At 42.9% G+C, this 10,409-nt stretch overlaps 1 protein-coding gene across 4 annotated transcripts; it reads left to right on the forward strand.

Annotated features, from left to right (window-relative positions):
* Positions 1-797: 797 nt before the first annotated feature.
* On the forward strand, positions 798-8,598 carry rbpja (recombination signal binding protein for immunoglobulin kappa J region a). Of its 4 annotated transcripts, none has more exons than XM_031560037.2 (12): positions 798-912; positions 2,018-2,056; positions 2,165-2,260; positions 2,384-2,549; positions 2,646-2,820; positions 3,373-3,411; positions 3,499-3,636; positions 3,823-3,935; positions 4,288-4,428; positions 5,065-5,220; positions 5,447-5,550; positions 5,963-8,598. In XM_031560037.2, the coding sequence occupies exons 1-12, from the start codon at positions 893-895 to the stop codon at positions 6,294-6,296; spliced, it is 1,521 nt and encodes a 506-aa protein (XP_031415897.1). In that variant the 5' UTR covers positions 798-892; the 3' UTR covers positions 6,297-8,598. The 4 variants fall into 4 exon arrangements, with proteins under 4 accessions (XP_031415897.1, XP_031415898.1, XP_031415895.1 ...); XM_031560035.2 differs by lacking the exon at positions 798-912 and adding an exon at positions 970-1,571; XM_031560038.2 differs by lacking the exon at positions 3,373-3,411 and having other exon boundaries at positions 801-912.
* Positions 8,599-10,409: the final 1,811 nt, after the last annotated feature.

The raw sequence follows: 10,409 nt of genomic DNA on the forward strand, positions 1-10,409 counted from the left end.
GAGGATATTGAACCTCATCTCATTTTTAACCTCATTTCACGACGGAACACTTCTCACCGTAAGTTGATTGACGTTGGCGGCGAATTCTTCTTATCAATACAGCCACACTAACCCACACCTTTCCCGCACTACAACAGAATTTCTTAATTTTAAACCAAAATATACAGTAAAGTTGTATCTTTCGTGGCCCCTCCAGCTCGCTGCCATCTCCTCCCACTCTCTCTCTCTCTGCACTCATTGGAGAGCCCAAGCCCTTCACCGGATCGGTTGATCAACAGGCCAAGGGTCTTAGCTAAGGGTTTCACACAACTAGTAGCCTAGAGCAAACCACTTAAAATGTATTAACAGTTCCACATTTCAAGCCACCACACATAGACTATCAGCTCCAACACACCTTTTTCCTATAGTCACTAACACTCTAAAAGTGTGAAATGTAAAACCGAAAAACAATAGCCTACAAAACAGTTTATTCTGTACGCACACAAATGATTATCTAGGACCTAGGCTAGATATGCTCCCATGACGTTAAGTGCCCAATACACTTATAATCAAATGCTTCATGGGGAAATGAACATTTAAGTTTGTGTTTTAAATTAACATTTAAATTTGTGGAATTTGTGTTTTCTAATGGTTTTCATCCAAGAGCTACTGTGTTCCATTGCAATCTCGCGATGGGATAGGGAAGAGTCCTATGGTTGTCTATTGTGAGAGTTTTTCTTCTCTCGCGTGTTTTTGCAACTTTCCCACGCAAGTCTGCCCCAATGTCCGTCTCACCAAAGATTTAGCATAGGCCTCACCCTCTTACCACCCCCCTTCAGGCTACTCAGTTCCACTGTTTGCTTTAGAGAGGGGAATCTCGCGATTGTTGAACTTTTTGGAGAGTTTATGGAAGATGGCGCCTGTTGTGACAGAGTAAGTAGTGAAATTCAAAGCGAAAAGAAATTAAAGTATAAGTTGAAATAAATAAAAGTTACAATGGATTATTTACTGAAGTTAAGCCAGTGCAGACAATACATTGCGTTGTCCGAGCGTGTTGGTTTACGTACTGGAAATATGATTTCGGTGAGACCGATTTTAGTAAAAACAACAATGAACAGCCTACTCCATGAATATATTCGTGCAAGTTTGCTAGCTAGCTTGCTAAATCGTTAGCGCTCCAAGTCGCTCAGCAAGTTAGCTGACCTGGTTAGCTTACTACGATTTTTTCGAGCATTTTTTCACGAGGTTGTTTATAAGGAGCATTTGTCAGATACCCGCTTCTTCAACTAATGTTAGCAACCCTTATCTGATTGCAAGAAATCCACCTCCGATAACGTCACTTTTAACATCAACTGACAGAAATTTGGAATGATTGCATGTAACGTTAAAGTTATTCCAGCTGCTAGATAACGTCAGTTTTATTAACACGTAACAGAATAAAGTGTATCGTTAGCGGTGAATAGATGGTTAAGATAGATAACATAGTAAGTTAAATATCTCAGGCTGAGCTGTTTGGCTAGATAGAGTATGTTAACCTTAGCTGGCTATCAAGACAAACGTGTTACTACCGCCAACAAGCTAGCTGGCACTTTGTGAGTAAATGTTATTACTGAACTTATTAAGTGAAGCACATAGAGGTGAAACAGTTAGCTTGATGGCTTTCCAGCTGATAACCTAACTAGCTAGGTAGCCTAACCAAGTATTGCAAGTATTGTTGCTATATTCCCCTTTTCCGTCTGGTGACCTGATCTTTGAGTATCACTGTAGACTCTCTGTTTATGCCTTTACCTAGGCGTTACTTCACGTGTTTAACAAAAACAGGTTAGATTAAGTATAGGTTGACTATTTCCCCCTGAAAATGTGGCATCTGGGGTTATTTAAAATAACACGACCGCCTGGTGTTTGTCCTCAGCACTACTAGATACAAATTCATTACAGCTATTTTAAACATCTTCATCGTGTCTAAGGTGGTCGTGGTATCGCACAATTTGTCGTGGTATTACACAATTTGTTGTTAACGTGAAGTGTCAATTTACAGGAAATTTGGGGAGTTACCTCAGCCAAAGCGTCTTACGAGGTAAGAACAGTTTTCTGCATTGTTAGATCTTCTTCCTATACTGTTTGTTATTTTGTGGCAATTTCAAATGAAGAAATGTTTTGTTTAACAACCCCCATCCCTCAACAGGGAAGCAATGCGCAATTATTTGAAGGAGCGGGGGGATCAGACGGTGCTCATATTGCATGCTAAAGTTGCACAGAAATCCTATGGAAACGAAAAAAGGTGCGTTGTTGTTGCGGCAGCTATGTAAACGTGCACATCTTTTAGTGGCATATTTAACAGCAACCCTTTTATTCTTTTGGACACCACGGGTTTATTTGAGTGTCATTCCCCATGCATGTGCAGGTTCTTCTGCCCTCCTCCGTGTGTGTATCTGATGGGCTGTGGCTGGAAGAAGAAGAAGGAGCAGATGGAGAGGGAGGGCTGCTCAGAACAAGAGTCACAGCCTTGTGCCTTTATTGGCATTGGCAACAGTGAGCAGGAGATGCAGCAACTCAACCTAGAGGGGAAGGTAAAACAAACAAAAGTCATTATCACAGAAGAAGAAACATAAAGAATATACAAATATCACAAATACTGAAAGTGTCTGTCTCCACCTTCCCTACAGAACTTCTGCACCGCAAAGACTCTGTACATATCGGATTCTGATAAGAGGAAACACTTCATGCTTTCTGTGAAAATGTTCTACGGGAACAGTGCAGACATAGGAGTCTTCCTCAGCAAGAGAATCAAGGTCATCTCCAAGCCCTCAAAGAAGAAGCAGTCCCTTAAGAACGCAGACTGTGAGTAGTCTCACAATTGGGTCTCTATAGTGACTCATGACGGGTAACCCAATTGGATCCTTTTGTCTTTCTTCATGTCGCTCTTAGAGTACTTGTAATAAGCAATGAGTATTCAAAAAGAGCTAATGTTTCCATTAGTGGTATGTGTGTTTTGGGGTGTGATGATGTTTTTCCTTTTGTAAATTTAGATGGGGATGTTATCATAAGTTAGATAATTGCTGATATTTGTTTACCTTTGCATTACAAAATGTAGAAAGTAACTTTGGTCATGTCTAGGAAATACGTAGTGAGAAGACTAAAGCCTTCAGCCTCCGTAGGCTGTTGATGATGTGTGTTTGTGTGTTTTCTACTCTCTCTTCTGTGTGACCCCTTAATCTTGTCACTCAGTCGGTAGAGGATGGGTCTAGCCTTACTCTCTGTAAAAGTTCATAAATAGTACAAATGCTGAAATATATGTGGCCCCACTCCAGTGTAAACATTTCAGCTACAAATACCAGCAAAATGAGCGTTGACATTGTTGATAAATTCACATGCTAAAACCTTTCTTCTTAGTGAGAGAGCAGTCTTTTGGTCTCCAGAAAGGGGGTTCAGGTGAGGTTTTGTTCTCAGCAGTGGTTTCCCATGAGTACACCGTGCTGTTGCACGGTCTCACCTCTTGACCTTCTGCGCCCCTTCCAGTGTGCATTGCGTCGGGGACCAAGGTGGCGCTGTTCAACCGGCTACGCTCTCAGACGGTCAGCACACGTTACCTGCATGTGGAGGGTGGCAACTTCCATGCCAGCTCACAGCAGTGGGGCGCCTTCTTCATCCACCTCTGTGAGTGAACGTCTGTTCCCATACCTGGGCTGTTGTCTAGACGTTTTGTTCCTCTACGCACCCTACAGACTGAATTTTTTGTTGATGTGATAATAAGTTTGAGTGTCCTCATTTAGAACAGAAATTAACTTTAACGATACCCTGTCTTACTCTTTTTATGTCTTCACTCCCCTTTCTCTTGTGTAGTGGATGATGAGGAGTCTGAGGGAGAGGAGTTCACCGTGAGGGACGGTTACATCCACTATGGTCAGACAGTTAAGCTGGTGTGCTCAGTCACTGGCATGGCTTTACCGCGGCTGGTAGGTCTCAGCGATGCCATCCTCCAACATGCTCACTCCCCCCTTGGACTATTACATGTGGTAGACCTAGTGAATGACATGTCATGGAAAACCTCTGTAGTGAAGGTGCAATTACAAGTAGTTCTGGGCTATAGCACAACACCAGTGGCCACAGTCTAAATGACTTGTATGCATGTATGTATATGCATGTGTCAATCGTGTTTTATGCACATACGCATACATCTAAGTTGAGTTGTCATCATAAATGCAGATGTGATTACATTTGCCGTATCAGGATGCCTGTGTTGGTGTCACCCGTGAACTATTAAAGTGTAATCCTGTGTCTAACCTTTGTGAATGGATATGTGCCCAGGTCATCCGTAAAGTAGACAAACAGACGGCCCTGATGGATGCAGATGACCCCGTGTCGCAACTGCACAAGTGTGCTTTCTACCTGAAGGACACCGAGAGGATGTACCTGTGTCTTTCCCAGGAACGCATCATTCAGTTCCAGGTCCGTGCTCTTTTCCCATGCCACCTTGCTCTTTTCCCATGCCACCTTGCCTGCCATCCACAAATGCGTCTTTGGACTTTGTATAGGTGTAAATGATCCATCGTATTCACAGTTCAGCTTGTTGTTTGGCAGGAAGTGACATTACACCTGCTCAAAAAAAGCCACTATTCAGTATTGAGATGATGTGACTGTGCTGGAGTCCAGATATTAGCCAAGTTAATGAAATGTATCAGACTTATTAGATTACAGTTTTCTCTCATTCCTGTCATGTGAACATAAGTCTGTAGGTAGATCATACGCTGAAAACCGCACCGTGGGTTTCAGAACAAAACCACTGCAACCCCTGTGCCCAGAAACCTCAATGTCTAGAATGTGTCATTGCAAGTTCTTTTTATTCTATGTGTCCTATGTAGGTCCTTATTCTATGTAGGTGATTAACCGTTAATGACACCAGATTTGTGCATTTCATGCCCGATTTGTGCATGTTATTGATATATGTCAGCAACTCAGTGGCCGTGTACTGACTTTTTATGATTGGTTTGTCTGAAGAACAAATTTTTCTGGTGTATTGGCTTAAGCCCACAAGCCATGACCAAAAATATCTACTTACAAGTACAACTGTCTGTACCTTTCCAGGCAACCCCTTGCCCCAAAGAGACAAACAAAGAAATGATCAATGATGGAGCGTCGTGGACAATCATCAGCACAGACAAAGCAGAGTATACCTTCTATGAAGGCATGGGCCCTGTGCCCACATCAGTTACACCCGTGCCTGTGGTGGAGAGCTTACAGGTAGGCCTCTGCTGATGTGCTTTCCTGCTACAGTGTTACAAAGGAGGGTATGGGAACTTAATGTTTGTTTCTACATTATTTTGTTGGCGTGGCGTGAAGCTTTGGAAATTTCCTGTCTGATGTAATCTTTTTTTACACACAGTCGTAATAATGTCAGTACATGAAGGTGTGTGTGTGTGTGTGTGTGTGTGATGTCAGTTGCTAATGGTAATGTAATCTCTTGCAGCTGAATGGAGGAGGAGATGTAGCCATGCTGGAGCTGACTGGTCAGAACTTCACTCCGCACCTTCGCGTCTGGTTCGGGGATGTCGAGGCCGACACCATGTACAGGTGAGCTGCTCAGTCTCACTCATGTTCATCAGCAACCTGCATAACATCCTCACCACCATGACTCGCACTGACTCGCACTGCTCTGAGAACACACGGCAAAGGAACAATTTAGGTGGGACTGAGATCCAAAACAAGAGTGTTTTGTCTCACACACACACACACACACACACACACACACACACACACACACACACACACACAATGGAATTCTCCATCTTGCAGTTTTATTATCGACACTTGACTTGTATGTGTGAGGAAGTGTGTATGGAGAATTCCCTCTTTTAAATTTGACAACACCAACCATGGCATTTTTTATGGACTCATTGGTTTAATCAGCACATTGTTACTAAGTTACCTCTCTATACAAGTTACTTTGTCTTTACTGTGTGTGTGTGTGTGTGTGTCTTCACAGGTGCGGGGAGAGTGTCCTGTGTGTGGTGCCTGACATCTCTGCCTTCCGCGAGGGCTGGCGGTGGGTGCGGCAGCCGGTGCAGGTGCCTGTGACGCTGGTGCGCAACGACGGCATCATCTACTCCACCGCTCTGACCTTCACCTACACGCCCGAGCCGGGCCCCCGGCCCCACTGCGGCGCAGCCGGGGCCATTCTGAGGGCCAGCAGTAGCTCGTCTTCCTCACCCTCCTCATCTTCATCTACCAGCCTCATGCTGCCCTCCAGTTCAGACAGCCAGGCAGGCTACGTCACAGGCAGCATCTCCTCGTCCTCCTCAGCCATGTCTGTGTCCTAAGGCTTCAGTGGGAGAGCATTGTTTGTGTGCGTGTGTGTGTGTGTGTGTGTGTGTGTGTGTGTGCGCGCATTTGCGTGCCCAGTAGTGGGAGAGGCATTCAGCAAAGACAGGCTGAGGCCAGCCCAGCTAAAAACTACACTAAGCTCATGAAAAACTACACTTCTGTGTTTGGTGAAGGGGCATTGTTCTGAGAGAGGGAGCGAGCGAAAGAGAGAGAGAGAGAAAGGCTGACGGTTGTAGCAGAACCAGTTCAGAGACTCCGCAGAGCACTCCTGCTGCTCCCTCCTTCCCTTCTCTTGTCCTCTCCTCTCCTCTCCTCTCCTTCTGTTGCAAAGGTCTTACTGCAGTCCTGTGCTCCTTAGTGAAGAGGCTTTACGCCTCCAACGGCTCCATCACACAAGGCCTTAAGAAAAACCTACTTGATGGTGAAAGCTCTAAACAAACTTTGTATTTCTAGTCAGAGACCTGGAAATGGTGATGCAAAAAGTGCCCTGAGAACTGAGAAACAGATTTTTACGGACCAAGCAATACTATTGTTATTATTATTGTTATTTTTATTGATATTATATATTTTATAAGCTTTAGCTAAGGTACATTTTCATTCATCCTCTCTGTTTTTTTATAACCATTAGTAATACTTTGCTACCAATTTTTTTTATTTTTCATTTTATAAGATCTGTTGTGACCTTGACCTCAAAAGGCTTTGGAGGCAGAGCATGGGGTTTGAACTGAATTCACTTATTGAGGTGAGACAGCTCAATCCCCTTGGCCTTTTGCCAGATCTTTTCTTTTTTTTCAAAAATATTTCATTTCGCACATTTTTCTTCACTGGTTTTGATTGAAACCGGGATGCTGTTAATGTGCATTAGGGATGCGAGGGCCTGTGGTTCTTGTCCTGTGTGTTTGAAGACACGGAGTCCTGACACATGAAAGCTTTAACAGTTGCTGTAGGTCCTTGGGCAGACAAACTTTTAATTTGTAACACAAACTGTTGGCTTCTTGACCGCAACCAGTCTATTATATCATGTGTGCCTTTTATGACTGTGGTTATGTTGGGAAGTCAAAAGACTTAAATTATATATACAGGTGTCAGTAGGTTAAGATTCAGATACTCAAGATATTAAGCTTTATGACTCAGATATTCAAATTGACCACTACGTCCAGTATATATACATCTGATTTCTACCCCAGGGGTAGTGTATTCATATTGGGTTGTACACTAGGACTTGTGCCCTATCAAACATACAGTAAGTGACCCTATCAAATGTGTTGTGTGCTTTCTGGAGAGGTGTGCACTTATTTCACTGCCTTTGTTCAAATTGCCTCTGTCGCGACTTCCTCAGCTGTCCACATCATGTGTGTTAGACTAAGGAGAGGAAACATTGTTGACAGGACAATTTCCTACGTTTTGTATTCCATGTTGTTGACCAGTTTTGATACTGGAATTTACAAAATTGCCAGTATGCTGTGCACATGTATGTTCATTCTACAGGTCAAATTTGAAGTGTCAGTATTTTTCTTCCAAAGTGCTCACCCTGTGTTGTTTTGTCTGTTTGGTATGCACATATCTGAAATGTCTCTATCAGACAGATCTCCATGAGGCCTGTGTCAAGAATATATCGTAGGTCTTAATAGTTACTTTAGGTATTGTGTGCCTAGATGGGTGGAAAATTAATTTTCTTAAAGCTTTCTTAACCAGTATCAGTTTTGTTATCAAATCATGTATTGTGTTGATGCACAGAATTTCCAGTTGAATCAAAATATCTAGTCCATGTGTCATGCTTATAATGCGTAAACTGGAGGTTTTTTTTTTGTTTTTTTTTTGTTTTGTTTTTTTCTCCCCCAAGTCTATCAAGTTCCAGGTTTGGATGAGCACACGATGCATGTGTGGCTACAGCATTGGTGCCTCTTTCTCTTTGCCTCCTGTGGATCTGTTTCTAGGACTGTAGCCTTACTGCCCAATTGTGAACAAACCACCATTCTGTCGCTGGAACATATTCCTTAGGCCCCCTCCCCCTGAAATATTACTAAACAAATGGACATACGAAATACTAAAGCATTGCATTAATGAAAAGAACATTTGTGGTCTTGGCAGCCATTACAGCTCACAGTGCCTTGGACCGTGGAAACTCAGAACCTTTTTGCCAAATTCTTGTCGGTCCTAGGGGTGATCCTCAGACAGCTGGGGTGCTGGTTTATTCTTGTCAACAATAATGGTGCTTTTTGAAAATGTAAAAGGGCCAGTCTGTCACCATGGGAATGGATCACTAAATACTGTAAAAACAAGATGATGTGATAAATACTGCTCGTGTGTCCTGTTTCTTGACGTGAGTGTGTGAGTTTACTTTTTTTTATTTTATTATTTGTCCTCTGGCTCTTTCATTGGCCTCAGGCAGTAGATGTCATTCAAAACATCCACCATCACTGACATTAATGTGTACCCATCACCCAAGTTTATAGTTCCTGTTTTCACAATGCCTGTTTTTCGCAGTTGGTACTGTTCTGTGCCATGACAATGCACTATGTTTTTAAAAAGACAGTTTTCAGATTTGCATTTCCAAGCAGATTCATGCATTTGATGCATACAGGCTCTGGGTGAAATCTAAAAAGGGCAATGTAGTGTTTATGTAATATCTTGTCAATCAGTTGAGACCGTGGCTGGAGCCATTTCCCCCAGATGAGACTGCGGTGCTGATTTGCCCATGCCCAGCCAGAGAACATATTGGCAGAGTTGAGGCAATAAGCCTTTTACATAGTAAGGAGAGCCCGGGACCAGGTACCATGCAACAGCATTCAGGCTCTAGAATTAAATGCCTCCTTGCCACAGAAGCCAGATGTAGACGGGGAAAAAAGCTTGTTTAAGATTTGTGAGACTTGAAGCAGGGTGAGTATATTGCAAAGCACTGCTCGCTCTCCTCCATTAGCAGTAGCCTTGAGAAACTGAGTAGTGCAGTTAAGTGGACGGCCACTACAGCGCTTCAGCTGCCTCACCCACATGCAGTCTCTCTTCACCAGCTTCCATGAGCAACTTCTGCCAGATCCACTGTTTTCTATTAATGGAACTGTTTGTGAGGGGTCTTTTGTGAGCCATCAACTGGGATTGGGTTACCTAGAGGTCATAGCTGTGGCCCGGACCTCACCTGCTTTTTGTTGTTGTTAGCATGCTTCCTTTTATGCTAGTGTTTTCCAGCCCATTTGGTGGGTGAACAACTGTTTTTTTTTTTCAGTTTGTTTTTAAGTGTCTATTTGTAGTGACACCTGTGGTGTTTATTACAGTGGCTTTGCTTTCCAGTTGATTCAGGGGTAAAGGGGATTCTCTTGCAGTCACCCAGCCAGCTGTATGGTCCTCAAACCAAGATGTCATAGAAAACTAGCAAAACCATACAATAGAAATACAGAATGCTATACTTCCGCTATCTTTAACAGGGACGATACTGCTTACAGGAGAACAGCTGCTGTGACTAACACCAAAAATAGAAAACATGCGGCTATCACTTCGGAGGAAAAAGTGGAGAAATTGCGTCCAATAAGTTGGTTATGACTACACGGTGATTGCAGTGTCGCATACTGCCTTGACTAGACATTGAGAGCTCATAATTAGTCTCTACTACCCATTTGACTATACGCAGTGTCATCTACAGTCAAGCCAGAAAGTCTGCACACCCCTTTCACCTTCTCCACGTTTTATTACGTTACAGACATATTCTACAATAGATTGAGTTAATTTTTTTTCTCAACATTCTACACAAAAGGTTTTTAGACATTTGTGCTAATTTATTAAAAATCTAAATGTAAAATATCATATATACACAAGTGTGCACACCCTTTGATATGACACCCAAAAGTGAGCTGAGGTGAATTTTGTTTCCAGTAATACTGCTTGAGATGTTTTTACAACTTAATTGGAGTCCACCTGTGATAGATTCAATTGATTGGACATGATTGGGGATTGCCAACACCTGCCTATATAAGGTCCCACAGTTGACAGTGCATGTCAGAGCAAACTCCAAGCCACGGGGGTCAAAGGAAAAATCTGCAGACCTCAGAAACAGGATTGTGTCAAGGCATAGATCTGGAAAATGTACGTAAAAATGTCTGCAGCTTTACAGGTCC

The sequence above is a fragment of the Clupea harengus genome, chromosome 22, assembly GCF_900700415.2.
Source record: "Clupea harengus chromosome 22, Ch_v2.0.2, whole genome shotgun sequence".
Taxonomy (NCBI): domain Eukaryota; kingdom Metazoa; phylum Chordata; class Actinopteri; order Clupeiformes; family Clupeidae; genus Clupea; species Clupea harengus.

Coding starts and splice junctions, on each gene's coding strand:
- rbpja (XM_031560035.2), top strand. CDS start 1,507: ATGTTAACCTTAGCTGGCTATCAAGACAAACGTGTTACTACCGCCAAC. Junction 5,221..5,446: donor CTGTGGTGGAGAGCTTACAG/GTAGGCCTCTGC, acceptor AATCTCTTGCAG/CTGAATGGAGGAGGAGATGT. Junction 5,551..5,962: donor GAGGCCGACACCATGTACAG/GTGAGCTGCTCA, acceptor GTGTCTTCACAG/GTGCGGGGAGAGTGTCCTGT.